The sequence below is a fragment of the Salmo salar genome, chromosome 23 (assembly GCF_965601325.2).
Source record: "Salmo salar chromosome 23, fSalSal1, whole genome shotgun sequence".
Lineage (NCBI taxonomy): Eukaryota > Metazoa > Chordata > Actinopteri > Salmoniformes > Salmonidae > Salmo > Salmo salar.
In genome coordinates this window covers 11,032,319-11,053,572 of record NC_138313.1, presented here as the reverse complement: position 1 = coordinate 11,053,572, position 21,254 = coordinate 11,032,319, and the positions used below count along the sequence as shown (strand labels likewise).

The window sequence follows — 21,254 nt, the reverse complement described above, 5'->3', positions numbered from 1 at the left end:
ATAAAAATCTGAAAGTTAAAATTCAACTAAGGCAAGAGCACCAGCCTCTGCTATTAGGACACATTGATACACACAATATTGAAAATATAAACATGACTATATACAAAAAGAAAGAATGTATTTGGCAAATATTTGTATATATTGTTAACATAAAGTTTCAGAGTGGGATCTCTGCTAGTTTTAAAGTTACTACCCATTTCATACATAGAAAGTGGCATAGTTGGCAGCGTAACCAATCACAGTCCTCCCTTTACTTGTATCATTCCACACCCTGCAAATCAACAGCAAACGGTGACCATTTTGAACCATTTTCACATTCACTCTGTTAGTAATGCTTACAAATTGGATCTAAAAGTTGCACAGATTCCAGTCTGGAACTTTGATATTCCCGTAGAGTATTTTATGTTTAACAATATATCAAAAACTTTTCCTAATCAAAAAGGGTACATTTTCAATATTCATGTTAATATTTTCCAAGATTCATATATTAAGGTAAGAAAAGTGTTATTGAAATCAAAATACCACTAATATTACAGAGCAAGCGGTAAAGCATCATGTGACACTCATTCTTGCCTTGTAACTCCTAAAGACAAAACAAAATATCACAAATATTCCAACTCAAAATTTCAAAAATATGTCAAAACACTTTCCTTCAAAGGATCCTTCTATGGATAAATGTCGTGAAAATCTAAAACCTTGTTTTTTGAGGAATCACACTCCCATGACACTGTGTTCACAATGTAGCAAGCTGCTAAACAGCAGCATGAAATAGTATGACGGTCAGGACATAATACACACAGACAGTCGTGGAAAAACTATTATGGAATGATACAAAATAATAAATAAAGGGATACAAAAAAGGTGTGTTTATTTGTCTGTATGTGCATGTACAGTTGAAGTCGGAAGTTTACATACACTTAGGTTGGAGACATTAAAACTTGTTTTTCAACCACTCCCCAAATTTCTTGTTAACAAATTATAGTTTTTGCAAGTCAGTTAGGACATCTACTTGTGCATGACACAAGTCATTTTTCCAACAATTGTTTACAGAGACATTATTTCACTTATAATTCACTGTATCACAATTCCAGTGGGTCAGAAGTTTGCATACACTAAGTTGACTCTGCTTTTAAACAGTTTGGAAAATTCCAGAAAATGATGTCATGGCTTTAGAAGCTTCTGATAGGCTTATTGACATCATTTGAGTCAATTGGAGGTGTACCTGTGGATGTATTTCAAGGCCTACCTTCAAACTCTTTGTGCCTCTTTGCTTGACATCATGGGAAAATCTAAAGAAATCAGCCAAGACCTCAGAAAAAAATGGTAGACCTCCACAAGTCTGGTTCATCCTTGGGAGCAATTTACAAACACCTGAAGGTACCACGTTCATCTGTACAAACAATAGTAAGCAAGTATAAACACCATGGGACCACGAAGCCGTCATTTCGCTCAGGAATGAGATGTGTTCTGTCTCCTAGAGATGAACGTACTTTGGTACGAAAAGTGCAAATCAATCCCAGAACAGCAAAGGACCTTGTGAAGATGCTGGAGGAAACAGGTATAAAAGGATCTATATCCACAGTAAAACGTGTCCTATATCGACATAACCTGAAAGGCCGCTCAGCAAGGAAGAATCCACTGCTCCAAAACTGCCATAAAAAAAGCCAGACTACGGTTTGCAACTGCACATGGGGACAAAGATCGTACTTTTTGGAGAAATGTCCTCTGGTCTGATGAAACAAAAATAGAACTGTTTGGCCATAATAACCATCGTTATGTTTGGAGGAAAAAGGGGGATGCTTGCAAGCCGAAGAACACAATCCCAACCGTGAAGCACAGGGATGTCAGCATCATATTGTGCGGGTGCTTTGCTGCAGGAGGGACTGGTGCACTTCACAAAATAGGTGGCATCACGAGGAAAGAAAATTATGTGGATATATTGAATCAACATCTCAAGACATCATTAAAGCTTGGTTGCAAATGGGTCTTCCCAATGGGTAATGACCCCAAGCATACTTCCAAAGTTGTGGCAAAATGGCTTAAGGACAACAAAGTCAAGGTATTGGAGTGGCCATCACAAAGCCCTGACCTCAATCCTATAGAAAATTTGTGGGCAGAACTGAAAAAGCGTGTGCGAGCAAGGAGGCCTACAAACCTGACTCAGTTACTCCAGCTCTGTCAGGAGGGATGGGCCAAAATTCATCCAACTTATTGTGGGAAGCTTGTGGAAGGCTACGTGAAACGTTTGACCCAACGTAAGCAATTTAAATGCAATGCTACCGAATACTAATTGAGTGTATGTAAATTTATGACCCACTGGGAAAGTGATGAAAGAATTAAAAGCTGAAATAAATCCTTTTCTCTACTATTATTCTGACATTTCACATTCTTAAAATAAAGTGGTGATCATAACTGACCTAAAACAGGGAAATTCTATTGGGATTAAATGTCAGGAATTGTGAAAAACTGAGTTTAAATGTATTTGGATAAGGTGTATGTAAACTTCCGACTTCAACTGTATGTGTGCGTGCGAGCAGTTATGGGGAAGTCCTGCACATTCTATTCCTCTCCGTCTATATCAGAGGGACAAAGACAGAATGTCTCAGTGACAGAAACAGCTGCTTGCTCATGGAGCCACACTCCAACACACACAGTGATGGAAACAGTGATTACACTACTACCGCCTTCTCTTCACCATAACAACAGGGCCAATTGAGACCATGAGGCTTCTTCACGCAAAAAAAAACAAAGATCTGTTGATAATATTAGCAGCATGACAGCTGTGCTGCTGACTGCGTGTTGGGCCCAACAAAACCTTAAAACTGTATTTATGGTACAGTATTTTCCATACTATATCTGTTAATTTGCTGTCTACTATAGGTAACACTTAGCCTGGATAAACCAGACTTAACGCTGCACTCACTATTGTTCAGCATGGTTGAACGAGGCTAGGTAGCACTAATAGTACCAGCAGTGAAAGGTATTTCAGAAAGAGGATGTGAATCATGAAGGTGACGATTGAGTAATCTGTACTTCCTCCCTCTTAAAGTGCATTTGAAGTGTCTGTACAGCTGGGGTGAACTCCCCCAAACATTCTTCTCACGTCCCAGCATTGAGTGAAACTGGATCTCAAATCTCAACGATGCTCAATCAAAATAGAAAAATGTTAATGCACCAAGTAGTAGGTAATTGCAATTTTTGTTATTTCAAAGTAACTACCCAGTTAGCAAATATGGTTCATTGGAAGTTGGTTGTAGAAACAAAGCCATACGTTTCCTGACCAGTAAAACGAAGAGAAAAAAATCTCTGGTTCCTTGAACGTTTTCTTTGGAGATTTTATTAACGCTCTGAGAACAGACATTTATAGGTTATTTGGAGGTTTTTGAATTACTTCCTTAAAACTTTTACTGAATGCTTCAATAAGACTTTTAATAACACTATTAGCTGATTTTGGATTAACTTTTTGGAACTTAAAGCACAGATATGACACATGTAAATTAATTTCTGTAGGCATTAATCAGAAAAATACATTTATTTTTTATCTTGACATGGCATCAGTGAGATTCAAACATTTGATCTTCTGTTCTCTATCCATGGAATAAATCCACTGCACCACCAGGATTTTTTATGCAGACAAAGCTGTTCATTTGTTTTATTCAAACAGACCCCATTTCAAAGGGAACAAGAACTCATTAGGATCAGCTGCGGCCAATTAGCGAGCACGGCCAACACACCTGAACACACTTAACAAGATAGGGTATACAAAGTTTTGTTGATGCTTATAGCGGAATGTACGTTTTTAAATAACATTCTTAGAACGTATAAACATTTTATTGTTTTTTTATGGAAAGTTTTCTTCATTTTCTGAGAACGTAATTGAGCTTATTGATGTTAATGTGTACAATAAAAAAAAAAAAATTCACAGAATATTGCCAAGAACTGACATAAAAGAGAACCATACATTATCTGAATGTTCGGAAAACATCTCTTAAGTCACACCATTTTTGAGAACTTTCCCAGAATGTAGTAACAATATGACATTAAATAGATCCACATGGGAACTTGTGTGTAATGTTCTGTAGAAGTACTTAAATTCCTACAGAAGAAAGTTGTTTCTTAACATACTGAGAACAATTTGAGAACATGACTTTAAATAGAACCATGAGGAAACCTGTAGGAAACATTATGTTGAAGTACTGAAATTCCCACAGAACAACATTGTTTCTTAATGTTTTTGGAACAATTTCAAAACATTCCAAGTGTCAAACCCATTGGAGAACATTCTTAGAACATTACCAAAATTGCAATTAAATGTTTCCATGTTTGAACTTTTAGGAAACGTTCTATTAAAGTAATGACATTCCAAAAAAATACGATTTTTTTTGTCAAGTTCTGTAAATGTGCTGAGAATGTTCCAAAGCCAAACATCTATCCTGCACCATTCCCAGAAAGTTGTGGGAAGGTTGTATACAAAATAACCATAGGACAACCACGTGCTCACCAAGCTCTAAGAAACATATGGTTCTTAGAACATTATGTGCTAGCTAGGTATCTGCTAAATAATGGGCTGTAAAATAAAGGGTTTAAAGGGTTATTCATATACATCACCTGTGTTTAATATATGCTACTATACTGACTATCTGGAGCCAGAGCCAAAGCCAAAGCCTATCTGAGGATGAGATACTTTCGGTGTTCCATTCACTGTACTTCCATACTCCAGAGCAGGCAAATGAAGCACGGAGCAGGGAGCACTGAACATGGGAGAGTATGGAGCACAGGAGAACGCTGAACGGAACATAGCCATATTCTCAATCTGGAGCGCTGAGTGCAGGATGGGATGTGGTGACATCACAATCACACACTGACCCATTGTCTTTGCGCTGACCCTACATCCTAAATATGGAGCCTGTCAGAGAGTATTGCTAAAAAAATGGCTGCATTTTCAGTCAAGGAGGAAGGAAAAGCAAGTCAATATCTGACTCCTTGACTTATTACCTCCTGGTAACCAGGTTTGGTTGGCCTCCAAAACATATGTCTACCAGCACTAGGCTCATGGAGTTGAATTAGAGAAACAGAAGTTAGGCTCGGACTTACTCTCGGTAAAGGTACAATCTGCAATAATTATAGTTACTGCTTTTCAATTATCAAATAAATGACAGATTGTGGCTTTAAGTCCTTGAGGAGAAAGGTTGAGCAGCAACACCACTGACTTGGAAACACCTCAATCAGCTGTGTTCCTCTGAGGCTGCCATGGGGCCATAAGCATTAGATCAGCGTCACCGATATGACAGAATGGTACAGTCTTGTTGTCAATTAAGAGAAGAAAAAATACCTCTACAGCTAGCTAGCTGATGTCAGCCTGTTGGATGCTCTTTTGTCGGTAGGCTATAGGAGCAACCCTCAGTTATAAATTACACCCCTCCCCACTCTCACAAGAGTGAGGACGAGTCACTGGCAGTATTTCAAGAGGAATGACATGTTATTTTAACCACCTGTTGATACATGAAAAAAAGAGCTTCGACACCATCACCTTGCCTCTAAATCAATACAAAGCCCTGCCAAATTATTATTATTATTTTTATTTTTTTGCTTTATTGAATGTGTTTGAGAAAGAGGGCCAACAGAACACTCAATGCATAATCGCCATAAATGAGGCTTAATTGCTAATTGTTCCCCATTGCTCATGCACACCTCTGCTCTGACTTGCGGGAAACACACTTTAAAGAAATGTTTTCAACATACTCTCAATCTATTTATGTATTGCAAACACTTACCGGAGGACCTGGTTCTCCTTTGGGTCCGGGGAAAGCTCCGTCATAGTCTCCGTAGAAGTAGTCTGGATCCTCATATCCATAGTCGTAGCCTCCCATGTCCACATCGTAGGCCTCTTCCTGGTCATGCTCCTCTGAGGTTTCCACCTGGTTCTCCCGGTACAGGGTGGTGCCATTGGGTCTGAACTGGGTGTCCAGGAGGTGGTCAGTGGGCTGGAGCTGGGTGTTAGAGTCCCAAGGCCTGGAGCTGGAGCTGTTCCTCTGGCCATCCTTTAAGTGAGTTTGCTTAACAGGAGATTTTATACCTGAGGTGTCTGTGGTGAACGGTTGGGGCCTCCTGGGGCTCCTCTCCTCCATGTCGTTCTCAGACTGGGGAGACTGCCTGGTTGAGCGCCTTGTTGGGCTGGATCTGGAACTGGGGGTGGTACTTCTGCGGGTGATTCCCAGGGCCTCCAGCCCACTGAGGGTGCCTGAGGACAGGCTGTTGTGGCCAGCAGTGACGGGGGTATGGATGGAGTTGAGGTGCTCTAGCAGAGAGCTCTGGGTCTGGATCCTGACCCCCAGGTGAAGCTGCTCTAAGGGGCTTAAATACATTGTCCCGGACCCCTCCAGAGAGGGGGTGGGGGCTGATCCGGCCGGGGTGGAGGTCTGCTGGGTGTGGGAGTCTACAGCCAACAAGGGGGGCACCACCATCTGGGACTCCAGAGAAAGAGGAATAGGAGAGAAAGCCAGGGAGCTGGAAACCTCCATATCCGAGCCGGGGGGCCATCGGAAAGTGTCGGCCAGCCGGCATTGTCTTTTAAGGTAGTCGCAGTAGCGCGCAGCAGCCTGGGCCAGGGGGTAGATATCCAGCTGGCATATGAGGCCCTGGAATTGGGCTGCTTTAGAGTTCATCCTTCCTAAGGTGAGCAGGCCTCCGGATCCTGACCCCAGCGTTTGTGACCGGGTCAGCGTCTGCTCTCTCTGCTGCACCGCTCCGCAGTCCGCATGGAACGACACAGAGCGTGGCCTCACGCCCACAGAGAAAGAGTGCTGACGCCCGTCGTGCACGTCATAGGTGAAGTAGACGGAGGTCTTCTCGGCAGTGTACACGACCACCTTCCCGGGCAGCAGCTGGATACCAAACTGCAGCTTGTTCCTGCTGTCACGCACGCTGAAAAGGAAAGCATTGTTCGCTCGCCAGGAGCTCAGGCTCACCACAACAGAAAACTCCTCACTGAGCTCCGGCGGGAACAGGCTCCCTGTGGGGGCTTCAATGTGGGCATCCAGGCTGAGTAGGACCCCGGCTCTTGGGGATGAGGATGGAGGAGAGGGCGAGCTGATCCCAGAGGAGAGAGTCTCTCTGCTGCCGGTGAGGCCCAGCTGATGGAGGATATCGACACCTGTGGAGGAGAGAGGGGAGAGCGGTAAGTTAGACAGTCAGACCTGTGCAACATCTTAAAATCTTACAAACAGTGATAGGAAGAGGACATCAACATCATTACTACCTCCAGTGAAACATGGTGGTAGTAGGGGATTGCTCAATGTACTGTATATACAAATGCTAGGGCAAAAGGAGGTACGAAAGGAGATAGAAGAAGAAGAAAGAAAATGATGGGAAAAAAAGAAAGGAAAGCAAGTAGAAGAGGAACATGAAGTGAATATATAGGTGGAAGGTCTGATCAAGGCTCGGCCGCACTGACATCACAGATTACCTAATCCTCCTCAGACAGCCAGGCAAGTGAGCCATGCAGCTGGGTTCCAAATCAAATCCAATTTTATTAGTCACATGTGCTGAATACAAGAGGTGTAGACCTTACAGTTAAATGCTTACTTACAAGCCCCTAACCAACAGTGCAGTTTAAAAAAAAATACAGATAAAAATAAGAGATAAAAGTAACAAGTAATTAAAGAGCAGCAGTAAAATATAACAATTTATAAAGGGGGGTGCCGGTACAGAATCAATGTGCGGGGGCACCGGTTAGTTGAGGTAGTATATACATGTAGGTAGACGTATTAAAGTGACTATACATAGATGACAACAGAGAATGGCAGTGGTGTGGATGCCATTTGACTAGATGTTCAGGAGTCTCATGCTTGAGGATAGAATCTGTGTAGAAGCCTTTTGTACCTAGACTTGGCGCTCCGGTACCGCTTGCCTTGCAGTAGCAGAGAGAACAGTCTATGAATAGGGTGGCTGGAGTCTTTGACAATTTTTAGGGCCTTCCTCTGACACCAGCTGGTATAGAGGTCTTGGATGGCAGGAAGCTTGGCCCCAGTAATGTACTGGGCCGTTCGCACTACCCTCTGTAGTGCCTTGCGGTCGGAGGCCGAGCAGTTGCCATACCAGGCAGTGATGCAACCAGTCAGGATGCTCTCAATGGTGCTGCTGTAGAACCTTTTGAGGATCTCAGGACCCCTGCCAAATCTTTTCAGTCAATCTTTTCACGACTGTCTTGGTGTGCTTGGACCATGTTAGTTTGTTGGTGATGTGGACACCAAGGAACTTGAAGTTCTCAACCTACTCCACTGCAGCAGAATGGGGGCGTGCTCGGTCCTCTTATTCCTGTAGTCAACAATCATCTCCAGACAGGAGACTATAGAGAGAGAGAGATGGTACAGTACAGTATGTGTGTGTGTGTTTCAAACGGCCTGTTTGAATCAATCTGCCACCACAGATTCATGATCTTCTCTCCTGCTGAGTCATGAATTTCCCTCTCTCCCAGGTGATTCCTCAAACTACATGTCAGACCTGCTTAAATTGAAGTTCAGCAAGAGAACAGTGTTTAAAAATTAGTTTAAAAAGCAGTGAAGCGTTTTCTCAGCACAGTAGCTATCTAAGCTTTGAATCAGGGTATAACATGGCTAAAGGAAGCATTACAAATGTCAACAGCACGGCACAATATTTTGGAAAAAGCATATGATATGACAAATGAGAACAAAGAGGTATTAAATATATTATGGACATTAAAAGCAAAAGGAATCAAAACTCAACGGCTTTACAGAAGACAACTGTGTGTGTGTGTGTGGGAGGGAGGGAGGGAGGGAGGGAGGGAGGGAGGGAGGGAGGGAGGGAGGGAGGGAGGGCAAACTGGCAGACTGATGTGGACGCTCAGTGGAATCCAGGAAATAGGAGAATGTCAGTGGGGAGATCCCGGGAAGAGTAGGAGAGGAGAAGAAGGAGGAGGGGTAGGAGGGAGGAGGAGGAGGAGTTGGAGGAGAAAGAGCAGTGGAAGGTATTTTCATTGCTAATCCAGAAACACTAGTTTCCTTTGAAACAGCTCATACCCCCAAGTTCATTGAGCTGCTCAGGGAGCTTTTCAAAGACTGTTTATTGATTTGGCAGAACAGGAGTGAAGAGAACTTCACCAGCAGTTTGCATGCGCGCACGCATAAGATATATGGCAAAGGATATAGCTTCTTTGGGGGCATGCAAAACCCACACTCACCACAGTAAAAAGAACGGAGACTGGTAAATAATCAGACATCAAAGCGGTAACACAGCTATTTTAGAACGACTTGCACATATACGACCTTGCGACCTTTCATCTTGGTAACAGGTCAAATGGAACAGGTGATAACTTATTTAGAAAAGCGTAGTATAAATGTTAACAGCAGAAATTTGGGGAGGAAGGGGTAACATATGGTTGCTGACATTTACCTTTGTCCAATTTGTATCATTAAAACAGTCACATGGAAACACTTAGCAAAAAGCATTATGGATTCAGCGATCATAGAATACTCTAAAATGGAGATTCAAACAGAGTGACATTGGAGACCATTATCTTTGGAAATAGATCTATGCCTGAACTGTAAACGGCATAAGATTGTACGTATTTCGAAAAATGCCGTTTAATGAGCAACATTAGCTCACCAGTCAATAGGCTGAATAGTGAAGTGATTTCCAACAGTCAAGTCCTGCAATAAGAGCTATGATGTTATTATGTGTAAACTCTTCACAGTTGTATTCTTTGGATGTCACCGAGTAGGCTGATACCACATTTCATGGACCCAAGATCCATGGGTAAGGCTGTACATTGGAATATGAATGTTCGATACACATAGTAGTTTCACTGGTGAGCTAATGTGGCTCGTTTCACAAGTCCTGCAATAAGAGCTATGACGTTAATATATGTGTTAACCAGTGTTTTCTAAATTCAGTCCTGGGGACCTCAGGGGGGTGCACATTTTGTTTTTTGCCCTAGCACTACACAGCTGATTCAAATAACGAACTCATCATCAAGCTTTGATTATTTGAATCAGCTATTTATTGCTCAGGCAAAAAACTAAACGTGCACCCCTTAGGGTCCCCAGGACCAAGTTTGGGAAAAGCTGATGTGAACTCTTCTGTGGATGTCACTGAGTAGGCTGATACCCCATTTCATGGACCCATAGGTAAGAATGTACATTGCAATATGAATGTCTAACACGCACAATAGACTGACTGAGGAGGCGATTTCCCACAGTCAAAGTCCTCCAATAAGAGCTGCTATGATAATATGTGTGTAAACTCTTCACAGTTGTGTTCTGTGGGTGTCACTGAATCGGCTGATACCCCATTTCATTGATCCACAATCCATAGGCAAGGCTATACTGTGAAATATATGTATGCCCCCAATGCAATTATGAAGTCTAATACATACACAGTGCGATTTAAACTAATTTTTCCTTTGTCAAATTAACAAATGATTTCTTTTGTTGAATTTATATAACAACATTCCAAACTTGTCAAGCATCATCTAGTGCAAATATGACATGATTACACTATTTGTATCCGTTTCAATGTGGGACCTTTATTTTGAAGGTGAACCGCAAATTCCACTATTATGGCTAATCTTTATTGTGGCTAGCTTCACATACAGTGCTGGTCACTGTTGAAAATGACGTATCTACTGATTTATGGCTTTTTTCGTGTGGAGGCATGCATCAAAGACTTAGGTCGACTAGCTGCTACAAGGAACACATAGTTCAAATCAAATCATATTGTATTTGTCAAATTCACCGAATACAACTGTGCTTACTTACAAGCCCTTAACCAACAATGCTTTAAGAACTTAATACAAATAAGTGTTAAGTAAAAAATAGATAAGTAAAATATAGAAAATAGAAAATAAAAGTAACAAATAATTCAACAGCAGCAGTAAAATAACAAGTGAGGCTATATATAGGAGGTACCGGAACAGAGTCAATGTGCGGTGGCACTGGTTAGTTGAGGTAATTGAGGTAATATGTACATGTAGGAAGAGTTTAAGTGACTATGCATAGATTATAAACAGAGAGTAGCAGCAGCGTAAAAGTGGGGTCTGGGTAGCCCTTTGATTAGCTGTTCAGGAGTCTTATGGCTTGGGGTAGAAGCTGTTAAGAAGCCTTTTGGACCTCAACTTCGTGCTCCGGTACCGCTTGCCATGCGGTAACAGAGAGAACAGTCTTTAACTAGGGTGGGCTAGATTCTGACAATTTTTAGGGCCTTCCTCTGACACCCCCTGATATAGAGGTCCTGGATGGCAGGAAGTTTGGCCCCGGTGATGTACTGGGCCGTACGCACTACCCTCTGTAGTGCCTTCCGGTTGAGCCCGAGCAGTTGCCATACCAGGCAGTGATGCAACCAGTCAGGATGCTCTTGATGATGCAGCTGTAGAACCTTTTGAGGATCTGAGGACCCATGCCAAATCTTTTCAGTCTCCTGAGGGGGAATAGGCTTGTCATGCCCTCTTTACAACTGTCCTAGTGTGTTTCGACCATGATAGTTTGTTGGTGATGTGGACACCAAGGAACTTGAAGCTCTCAACCTGTTCCACTACAGCCTCGTCGATGAGAATGGGGGCATGCTCGGTCCTCCTTTTCCTGTAGTCCACAATCATCTCATTTGTCTTGATCACGTTGAGGGAGAGGTTGTTGTGAACAAATATATTTGCTAGCTATTCATTGATCGATAAAGTTGATTAAAATGCCATTAACTAGCCAGCTGTCTTCAAACTGCTTGGGGAAAGCTAGCTAACGTTAGCTTACCCCCACCAACAGAGGTCACCTTCGCTACAGTGGCGTGTATTCATAGATGCCAAGAGAAGCCTCCCCAAAAAAGGTTAAAAAAACAACAAAAAATACATAAAATATTTTATCTTTCGTCTCACTGTGCTTCATATAATTTTCCTTCAATTCGTACGAGGCTGAATGTATCTCACAGGAGAAAGCATCTGAGTGAGCGAAACAGTGCCACTCTGTTTCTCTACGTGTAGGCCATCTATCTGATGCTGTCTGGTCCAAACAAGTATGACACTGTTGCCGCCCTTAGCATTGAAGGCAGGGGAAGCCAGCGAGCATCTGGCCTCCCTTGACAAAAAAAGTATACAAAATTAGCATTGAGCTAAACTGAGCGAACTCAACTGTGAATGGTCCTGGCGCACCAAAAAAATAAATGTCAAGGAAAGTCAGCATGCATTTTGGTGTCACTCCTTATCAAATTCCATTGAGAGTAAACATCATTGACAGAAAAACTTGAAATGTTGCATCTGGTTGTGTTGTTGTCCTCTACTGGCTAGTTAGCCAGCTAGCTAAAATTGGCCTGTTCCTAAATTAGCCATTGATGGCGACAGGGATTTGGACTTGTGGTTTTACTTATTAATTCTCCGTACTGGCCAATGATTATAACGGCAATTCTGATCCAACCATTAATTCATACATCGTTGTGCCCCAGGGCCTGAGGGGATGGAAGTTCAATATGTAGCTAGATGTACAGTGAGGGGAAAAAGTATTTGATCCCCTGCTGATTTTGTACATTTGCCCACTGACAAAGAAATGATCAGTCTACAATTGAAATGGTAGGTTTATTTGAACAGTGAGAGACAGAATAACAACAAAAAAATCTGAAAAACACATGTCAAAAATGTTAGAAATGAATTTCCATTTTAATGAGGGAAATAAGTATTTGACCCCCTCTCAATCAGAAAGATTTCTGGCTCCCAGGTGTCTTTTATACAGGTAACGAGCTGAGATTAGGAGCACACTCTTATCTCAGCTTGTTACCTGTATAAAAGACACCTGTCCACAGAAGCAATCAATCAGATTCCAAACTCTCCACATTGGCCAAGACCAAAGAGCTCTCCAAGGATGTCAGGGACAAGATTGTAGACCTACACAAGGCTGGAATGGGCTACAAGACCATCGCCAAGCAGCTTGGTGAGAAGGTGACAACAGTTGGTGCGATTATTCGCAAATGGAAGAAACACAAAAGAACTGTCAATCTCCCTCGGCCTGGGGCTCCATGCAAGATCTCACCTCGTGGAGTTGCAATGATCATGAGAATGGTGAGGAATCAGCCCAGAACTACACAGGAGGATTTGTCAATGATCTCAAGGCAGCTGGGACCATAGTCACCAAGAAAACAATTGGTAACACACTACGCCGTGAAGGACTGAAATCCTGCAGCGCCCGCAAGGTCACCCTGCTCAAGAAAGCACATATACATGCCCGTCTAAAGTTTGCCAATGAACATCTGAATGATTCAGAGGACAACTGGGTGAAAGTGTTGTGGTCAGATGAGACCAAAATGGAGCTCTTTGGCATCAACTCGCCATGTTTGGAGTAGGAGGAATGCTGCCTATGACCCCAAGAACACCATCCCCACTGTCAAACATGGGGGTGGAAACATTATGCTTTGGGGGTGTTTTTCTGCTAAGGGGACAGGACAACTTCACTGCATCAAAGGGACAATGGACGGGGCCATGTACCGTCAAATCTTGGGTGAGAACCTCCTTCCTCAGCCAGGGCATTGAAAATGGGTCTTGGATGGGTATTCCAGCATGACAGTGACCCAAAACACACGGCCAAGGCAACAAAGGAGTGGCTCAAGAAGAAGCACATTAAGGTCCTGGAGTGGCCTAGCCAGTCTCCAGACCTAAATCCCATAGAAAATCTGTGGAGGGAGCTGAAGGTTCGAGTTGCCAAACGTCAGCCTCAAAACCTTAATGACTTGGAGAAGATCTGCAAAGAAGAGTGGGACAAAATCCCTCCTGAGATGTGTGCAAACCTGGTGGCCAACTACAAGAAACGTCTGACCTCTGATTGCCAACAAGGGTTTTGCCACCAAGTACTAAGTCATGTTTTGCAGAGGGATCAAATACTTATTTCCCTCATTAAAATGCAAATCATTTTATAACATTTTTGACATGCGTTTTTCTGGATTTTTGTTGTTGTTATTCTGTCTCTCACTGTTCAAATAAACCTACCATTAAAATTATAGACTGATCATTTCTTTGTCAGTGGGCAAACGTACAAAATCAGCAGGGGATCAAATACTTTTTTCCCCTCACTGTAGAAGGATAAATGTTAACTAGCTAATGTTTCCCATAAAAGGAAATTAGGCTAGCGAGCAAGCATTTTAGCCTGGTAGCTTAGCACAACAAAAAGTAAAAGCGTTTACCTATGTGACAGAGTCATAGACCGTTTCGTCAACATGACAGATGAGGATGGCACTACCGTTTCTCTACAAGTAGGGTGAGTCAACATGTTTTTCTACTTGCACAAACGCACACACACACACACAAACATCAGAACCATGGACAGCCACATCATATTTAACTTATGTTGATTGGACTAAATTGTTTTGGTATCTTTTAGTTGTCACTGTATTAGACTAAGCAGATGTGATTTGATGATGTTGAAATGTTGTAGTTGAAATGGTGCTGGAACAGTGGAGGCAGCTCCTGTTTTCTTTACGACTTGCTTGGTTCAAAATCAATAGTTGTTTAGTGGTCCGGAAATGTCAGAAATATTAACTTACTTGACCGTGCTTTAGGTCATGTAACTGTCTGTTACTGTACATGCAATATGCTTTGTGTACTTCACTGGACAGAGGTTACTATCTAGTTTTGTGATAAAACAAAGGTGTGGGTGAATTTATTCTGACACTGTGTCTTCTTATTGTCTCTGTCTTTTGGCCTATATATCACGGTCGCAAGGAATATGAATCAACAGGTTATAGAGCAAACAATGCACTTATGACAACACAGAGGTTAGCTAGCTAGCTTCACACCACGTACAATTACAAGGAGGAGGTTATCCTAGATCACTAGCCCTACTCTGAGACGCTTTGTAAATATGGGCCCTGGAAGAAAGCTGTTGTCATATTCCTTGCACAACAGTCCTTTCACCACAAGACCCTAGAGCAGGAGTAGGCAACCCTGTTCCTGGAGTGCCGCAGGCAACCACAACCCCTCCCTGTTTTTCAACTAGTCATTCAGTACAAAACCATTTCCGTTCAATGGAACGTTCGATAACGTTTTTATGTACTGAACACAGCCCTGATCAACTGATCAGTTCAGTGATTGCCTAAATTCAACACACCTGGTCTTCCAGGTCGGTTAAATAAAAAACGTGACGTGCCTGTGGCACTCCCAGACCAGGGTTGCATACCTGTGTCCTAGTGCAGGGTTCCCCCGCCCCGGTGCACGTTTAGTGTTTTGCCCTAGCACTACACAGCTGATTCAAATAATCAATGCTTGTTGATGAGTTGGTTATTTGAATTAGCTGTGAAGTGCTAGGGCAAAAAACTAAATGTGCACCGATGGGGGGGATCAAGTTTGGGAAACACTGCCTTAGAGGTATTAGTAAATGCTTATGAACTGAATATAGCATGTGAATTTCCATTTATCAGCGACACTAACAAAATGGTTGAATTGTTTAGCAACATGTGCAGTAAATGCTAATATGGCTTTGGTGAGGAAAAGTACGTAATGTATTTGTCGTCATATCCCTATCAGGCCACTGCATGCTGTGACATAGGCCTGGATGGCAACACATCTTCAAGCTGCCTGACTAAAGATTGTGGCCTTCAGTGGTACTGGAAACAAGGGCCTTACCTGGGAGTACAACTACATTCTCACTCCGTCTCACAGCAATGTTTACTGTTATTTTTTTGTATTGCTTATTTCACTTTTTGTTACGCGGAGTGGAACAGGGAAACCCAAGAGCAGACTCAGACAAGGAGACTGCTATGTCTCCTAAACAAGGTATGTATTGAAACACAGAGGGAAGATGGAGTGCAGGCCAGGGGAAGCTCGGGCGGGTTGCAGGAAACCAGGTGCGGAGGCTGGAGCGAGAGGGGTTGGGACAGGATCTAAATAGTAACAAACGACTATAAACGTAGACTTAGTGAGCAGAAATTACAATCTGGCAGTCTGGACTGAGTATTTGAGAGGTCTTGATTATGGAACAGGTTGCAGCTGGTGGGGATCTGCTCTGACTCCAGCACCTGTCTCTGCACACACACACACACACACACACACACACACACACAGGGAGAGGGAGAGAGCACTGGGGGAGTGGCGGCAGGTCAAGGAGACACCACAGGATGAGCAGTAGAGGGCGTGGCAGGAGCAAATGTAACACTTTTGTTTATTATCTACAGTTGAAGTCGGAAGTTTACATACACCTTAGCCAAATACATGTAAACTCAGTTTTTCACAATTCCTGACATTTAATCCAAGTAAAAATTCCCTGTCTTAGGTCAGTTAGGATCCCCACTTTATTTTAAGAATGTGTAATGTCAGAATAATAGTAGAGAATTATTTATTTCAGCTTTTATTTATTTCATCACATTCCCAGTGGGTCAGAAGTTTACATACACTCAATCAGTATTTGGTAGCATTGCCCTTAAATTGTTTAACTTGGGTCAAACATTTTGTGTAGCCTTCCACAAGCTTCCCACAATAAGTTGGGTGAATTTTGTCCCATTCCTCCTGACAGAGCTGGTGTAACTGAGTCAGGTATGTAGGCCTCCTTGCTTGCACACGCTTTTTCAGTTCTGCCCAGAGATTTTCTATGGGATTGAGGTCAGGGCTTTGTGATGGCCACTTCAATATCTTGACTTTGTTGTCCTTTAGCCTTTTTGCCACAATTTTGGAAGTATGCTTGAGGTCATTGTCCATTTGGAAGATCCATTTGCGACCAAGCTTTAACTTCCTGCCTGATGTCTTGAGATGTTGCTTCAATATATCCACATAATTTACCTTCCTAATGAAGCCATCTATTTTGTGAAGTGCACCAGTCCCTCCTGCAGCAAAGCACCTCAACAACAAAATGCTGCCACCCCCGTGCTTCACGGTTGGGATGGTGTTCTTCGGCTTGCAAGCCTCCCACTTTTTACTCCAAACATAACGATGGTCATTATGGCCAAACAGTTCTGTTTTTGTTTCATCAGACTAGAGGACATTTCTTCAAAAGGTACGATCTTTGTCCCCATGTGCAGTTGCAAACCGTAGTCTGGCTTTTTTCTTCCTTGCTGAGCGGCCTTTCAGGTTATGTCGATATAGGACTCGTTTTACTGTGAATATAGATAGTTCTGTACCTGTTTCCTCCAGCATCTTCACAGGGTCCTTTGCTGTTGTTCTGGGATTGATTTGCACTTTTCGCACCTAAGTACGTTCATCTCTAGGAGACAGAACGCGTCTCTTTCCTGAGCGGTATGACGGCTGCGTGGTCCCTTCGTCATGATGTCCGCCGAAGTCAGGTCCTCTCCTTGTTCGGGCGGCACTTGGCGGTCGGTGTCGCCAGTCTTCTAGCCATCATCGATTCATTTTCCATGTGTTTTGTCTTGTTTTTCCTCACATCTAGTTCCAATTCCCTCAATTACTTTTGTGTTTAACCCTCTGTTCCCCCCCATGTCTTTGTGTGGGATTGTTTATTGTAGTGCTTGTGCACGTTCCCCGTGAGCGCACAATGGGTTATTTTTGTGCCCATTTATCTTGTTGTTCTGGATGCCATTGGTTTTGCTTAACAAATCTTCGGTTGTTACCCAGTTCTGCTCTCCTGCGCCTGACTTCTCTGCCGCCAATTACGCACCCCGCTACACCCATGGTGTTTATACTTGCGTACTATTGTTTGTACAGATGAACCTGGTACCTTCAGGCATTAGGAAATTGCTCCCAAGGATGAACCAGACCTGTGGAGGTCTACAAGTCTCTCTACAGTCTTGGCTTATTTCTTATGATTTCCCCATGATATCAAGCAAAGAGGCATTGAGTTTGAAGGTAGGCCTTGAAATACATCCACAGGTACACCTCAAATGATGTCAATTAGCCTATCAGAAGCTATCTAAAGCCATGACATAATTTGCTGGAATTTTCCAAGCTGTTTAAAGGCACAGTGAACTTAGTATATTTAAACTACTGACCCACTGGAATTGTGATACAGTGAATTATAAGTGAGATAATCTGTCTGTAAACAATTGTTGGAAAGATTATTCACAATGTAGATGTCCTAACCAATTTGCCAAAACTATAGTTTGTTAACAAGAAATTTGTGGAGTGGTTGAAAAATGAGTTTTAATGACTCCAACCTAAGTGTATGTAAACCTCCGACTTCAACTGTATTTCAGCAGTACTACCAGTAGAGTTGGTATGTGTCTCTATGGATGCGGGCCTTACTAAATGGACTGTTTGAAAATGTGAAGAATAAAAAATAAAAATTACAATTAAATGTAGTTATAAAAATGTGAATCACATTTTTATTTGGTGTACCCCCGACGGCATTGCGCGTACCGCTGGGGGTACCCCAGTTTGGGAATACATGCCCTAGAGCACACAAAAAACTATACATACCTCGGCCTAAACACAAGTAACTTCCACAAAGCTGTGAACGATCTGCGAGACAAGGCAAGAAAGGCCTTCTATGCCATCAAAAGGAACATACAAATCAACATCCCAATTTGGATCTGGCTAAAAATACTTGAATCAGTTATAGAACCCATTACCCTTTATGGTTGTGAGGTCTGGGCTTCCGCTCACCAACCAAGAATTTACAAAATGGGACAAACACCAAATTGAGACTGCATGCAGAATTCTGCAAAAATATCCTCAGTATTCAACCAAATAATGCATGCAGAGCAGAATTAAGCCGATACCCACTAATGATCAAAATCCAGAAAAGAGCCATTCAATTCTTCCTCCACCTAAAAGTAAGCGATTCCCAAACCTTTCATAACAATGCCATCACCTACAGAGAGATGAGCCTGGAGAAAAGTCCCCTAAACAAGATGGTCCTGGGGCTCTGTTCACAAACACAAACAGACCCCACAAAGCCCCAGGACAGCAACACAATTAGACCCAACCAAATCATGAGACAACAAAAAATTATTACAAATTAACATTGAGAAAGGCCACCGTAGGCAGACCTGGCTATCAAGAAAAGACAGGCTATGCACACACTGCACACAAAATGAGGAAACTGAGCTGCACTTCCTAAACTCCTGCCAAATGTATGACCATATTAGAGACACATATTTCCCTCAGATTACACAGACCCACAAAACATTTGAAATATGGGAGTTGTGATAAACTCCCATATCTATTGGGTGAAATACCACAGCGTGCCATCACAGCAGCAAGATTTGTGACCTGTTGCCACAAGAAAAGGGCAACCAGTGAAGAACAAACTCCATTGTAAATACAACCCATATTTGTCCATTTATTTTCCCTTTTGTACTTTAACTATTTGCACATAATATGATATGTGAAATGTCTTATCTTTTGGAACCTTTGAGAGAGCGAGAGACGTGAAAGAGTCAGTGGAAGGAAGAAATGGAGGCTATTTGGGCTGTCTCTACCTGTATTCTAGGACCTGAGGACCAAGAGCATATAAAGAAGGGTTTTAAAAAAAGAATGGGAAGAGGAGAGTAGCTCTACATACCAATAATAACACATAACAAAGAAGATTTCTTGTCCTTGATGATAGCGTAATGTCATAAATCACTTATTTGACGTAATATCATTCTCTGGGCAAGTTTGAACCCTAAAGCAATGGTAAGGTGAATGCACCAATTTGTAAGTCGCTCTGGATAAGAGCGTCTGCTAAATGACATAAATGTAAATGTAAATGCAATGGCAACAACAAATTAGAAGTACTGGCATTCTCCAACTCTACAACCAGGAGTCAGTATTCACCCTCCCTCTCAGATACTGCCTGGTGCCAACAAGTGAAATGTCACTTGGTCCAACCAAGACCCATGCCTATCACACCCACACAAGCCCCCTGTAACACTCAAAACTTTAAATGGCTAAACTGTTTCCATTTGGAGGAAAGAACAGGCCATAGTAAACCAGGCTTTTGTAAAGTGACATCCCTTTATAGCTAGATAAGGTCACTCTCTCATCCACAACAGACGACAAATATGGCAACAGAAATGGCTAATGGATGCGGGGCAGACATAGGTTTGGTGTAGACTGTTACAATGTAGAGATGGAGTTGAGATGGGGGTGGAGGCTGCTTACCTTGTGCTCGGTAGTCTTCTTCTGCAGACAATGTGCATATTGACAGGAGCAGAAGGAGGGTTCTCCTACAGGGACAAACGACACAGTCAAGGAAAGGAACATGGGGAAACAAATACGAGACATCCTTGATTTTGAGTCGATGGATCCGAGTCGCAAATCATACCTAAAGAGACAAGTAAGATGATAACCATCCAGCATGGATACTGCGCTCTGAGTCTTCATTACGACCCAAACATCTAATCATAGTTAGCAGCACTGCAGATTGTGACCTATAGACTACGGCCACTGGGAAGCAGTGTCTGTCCACACTGCAATCAGACCGTCAGTCATAAATCAACAACAAACTAAACATTTTATGCAACTGACACTGAGGACATCATGGTTCCGTCACAGCTGATATACTCTGAACCGTGGGTCCCGATACTATTTGGCTGGAGAAAATGTGGGAAAGAAACTAAGGGAAAGTACAAGACCTGGGGTAACTATAGTTTCAATTATGCTTTGTGTAAAGTGTTTTTTTTGGGGGGGGGGCAAATTGTATGACTCTTTCAGCATGCCACTGAAAAGGTTGAAAGCTGCTATTCATTTTATCATACCTGAAAATATTGCAGAGAAATTCAAAGCCATTTGCAAACAAACAAGAAAGTTGGATATGCTTAGCAAAAAACAACTTCAAACTTTTGTCCAGTGTTCTGGTTTCAATCACACACTATAACATATTTAAAGGGGTAGTTTATTCAGAATAGAAACTAACATGATTTCCCACCTACCTTGGCTGTAGTTGATTCCAGAAGGCAGTTTTTAGATATTTAGTTTCCTTTCAACAGTTAATAGCCATATTTTGTTACCGTTACAGTTTTGTTACCGTTAGCATTGTCAACACTTAACATTATACTGTTCTTGTGCTCGTGTAATAAAACTGCCATTACTTTTGGAGCAACATTTTATTAGCATGTTACATAATACTTTGGTAATTGCAATTTAATTGTATTTGTATTTATTATGGATCCCCATTCTTCCTGGGGTCCAGCAAAATTAAGGTAGATATATACAATCTTAAAAACATTACAATGAATCTCACACCACATATCTACATCACAAAATCTATGTGCATGTGTGTGTATAGTGCATATGTTATCATGTGTGTGTATGCGCTTCTGTTCCTGTGTGTGTCTCTTCACAGTCCCTGCTGTTCCATAAGGTGTATTTTTATCAGTTTTTTAAAAATGTATCTGATTTT

The 21,254-nt window shown here is 42.2% G+C and overlaps 1 protein-coding gene across 1 annotated transcript in view; it reads right to left on the bottom strand.

The window, feature by feature from the left end:
* Positions 1-21,254, bottom strand: part of LOC106584045 (uncharacterized) — a 188,904-nt gene that overhangs the window by 147,995 nt on the left and 19,655 nt on the right. The window contains exons 2-3 of the mRNA XM_014168854.3: positions 20,015-20,079; positions 5,775-7,153 (exon numbers count right to left, since the gene is read on the bottom strand). Coding sequence (XP_014024329.3) covers positions 5,775-7,153; positions 20,015-20,079 — 1,444 coding nt within the window. The remainder of the gene's footprint in view (positions 1-5,774; positions 7,154-20,014; positions 20,080-21,254) is intronic.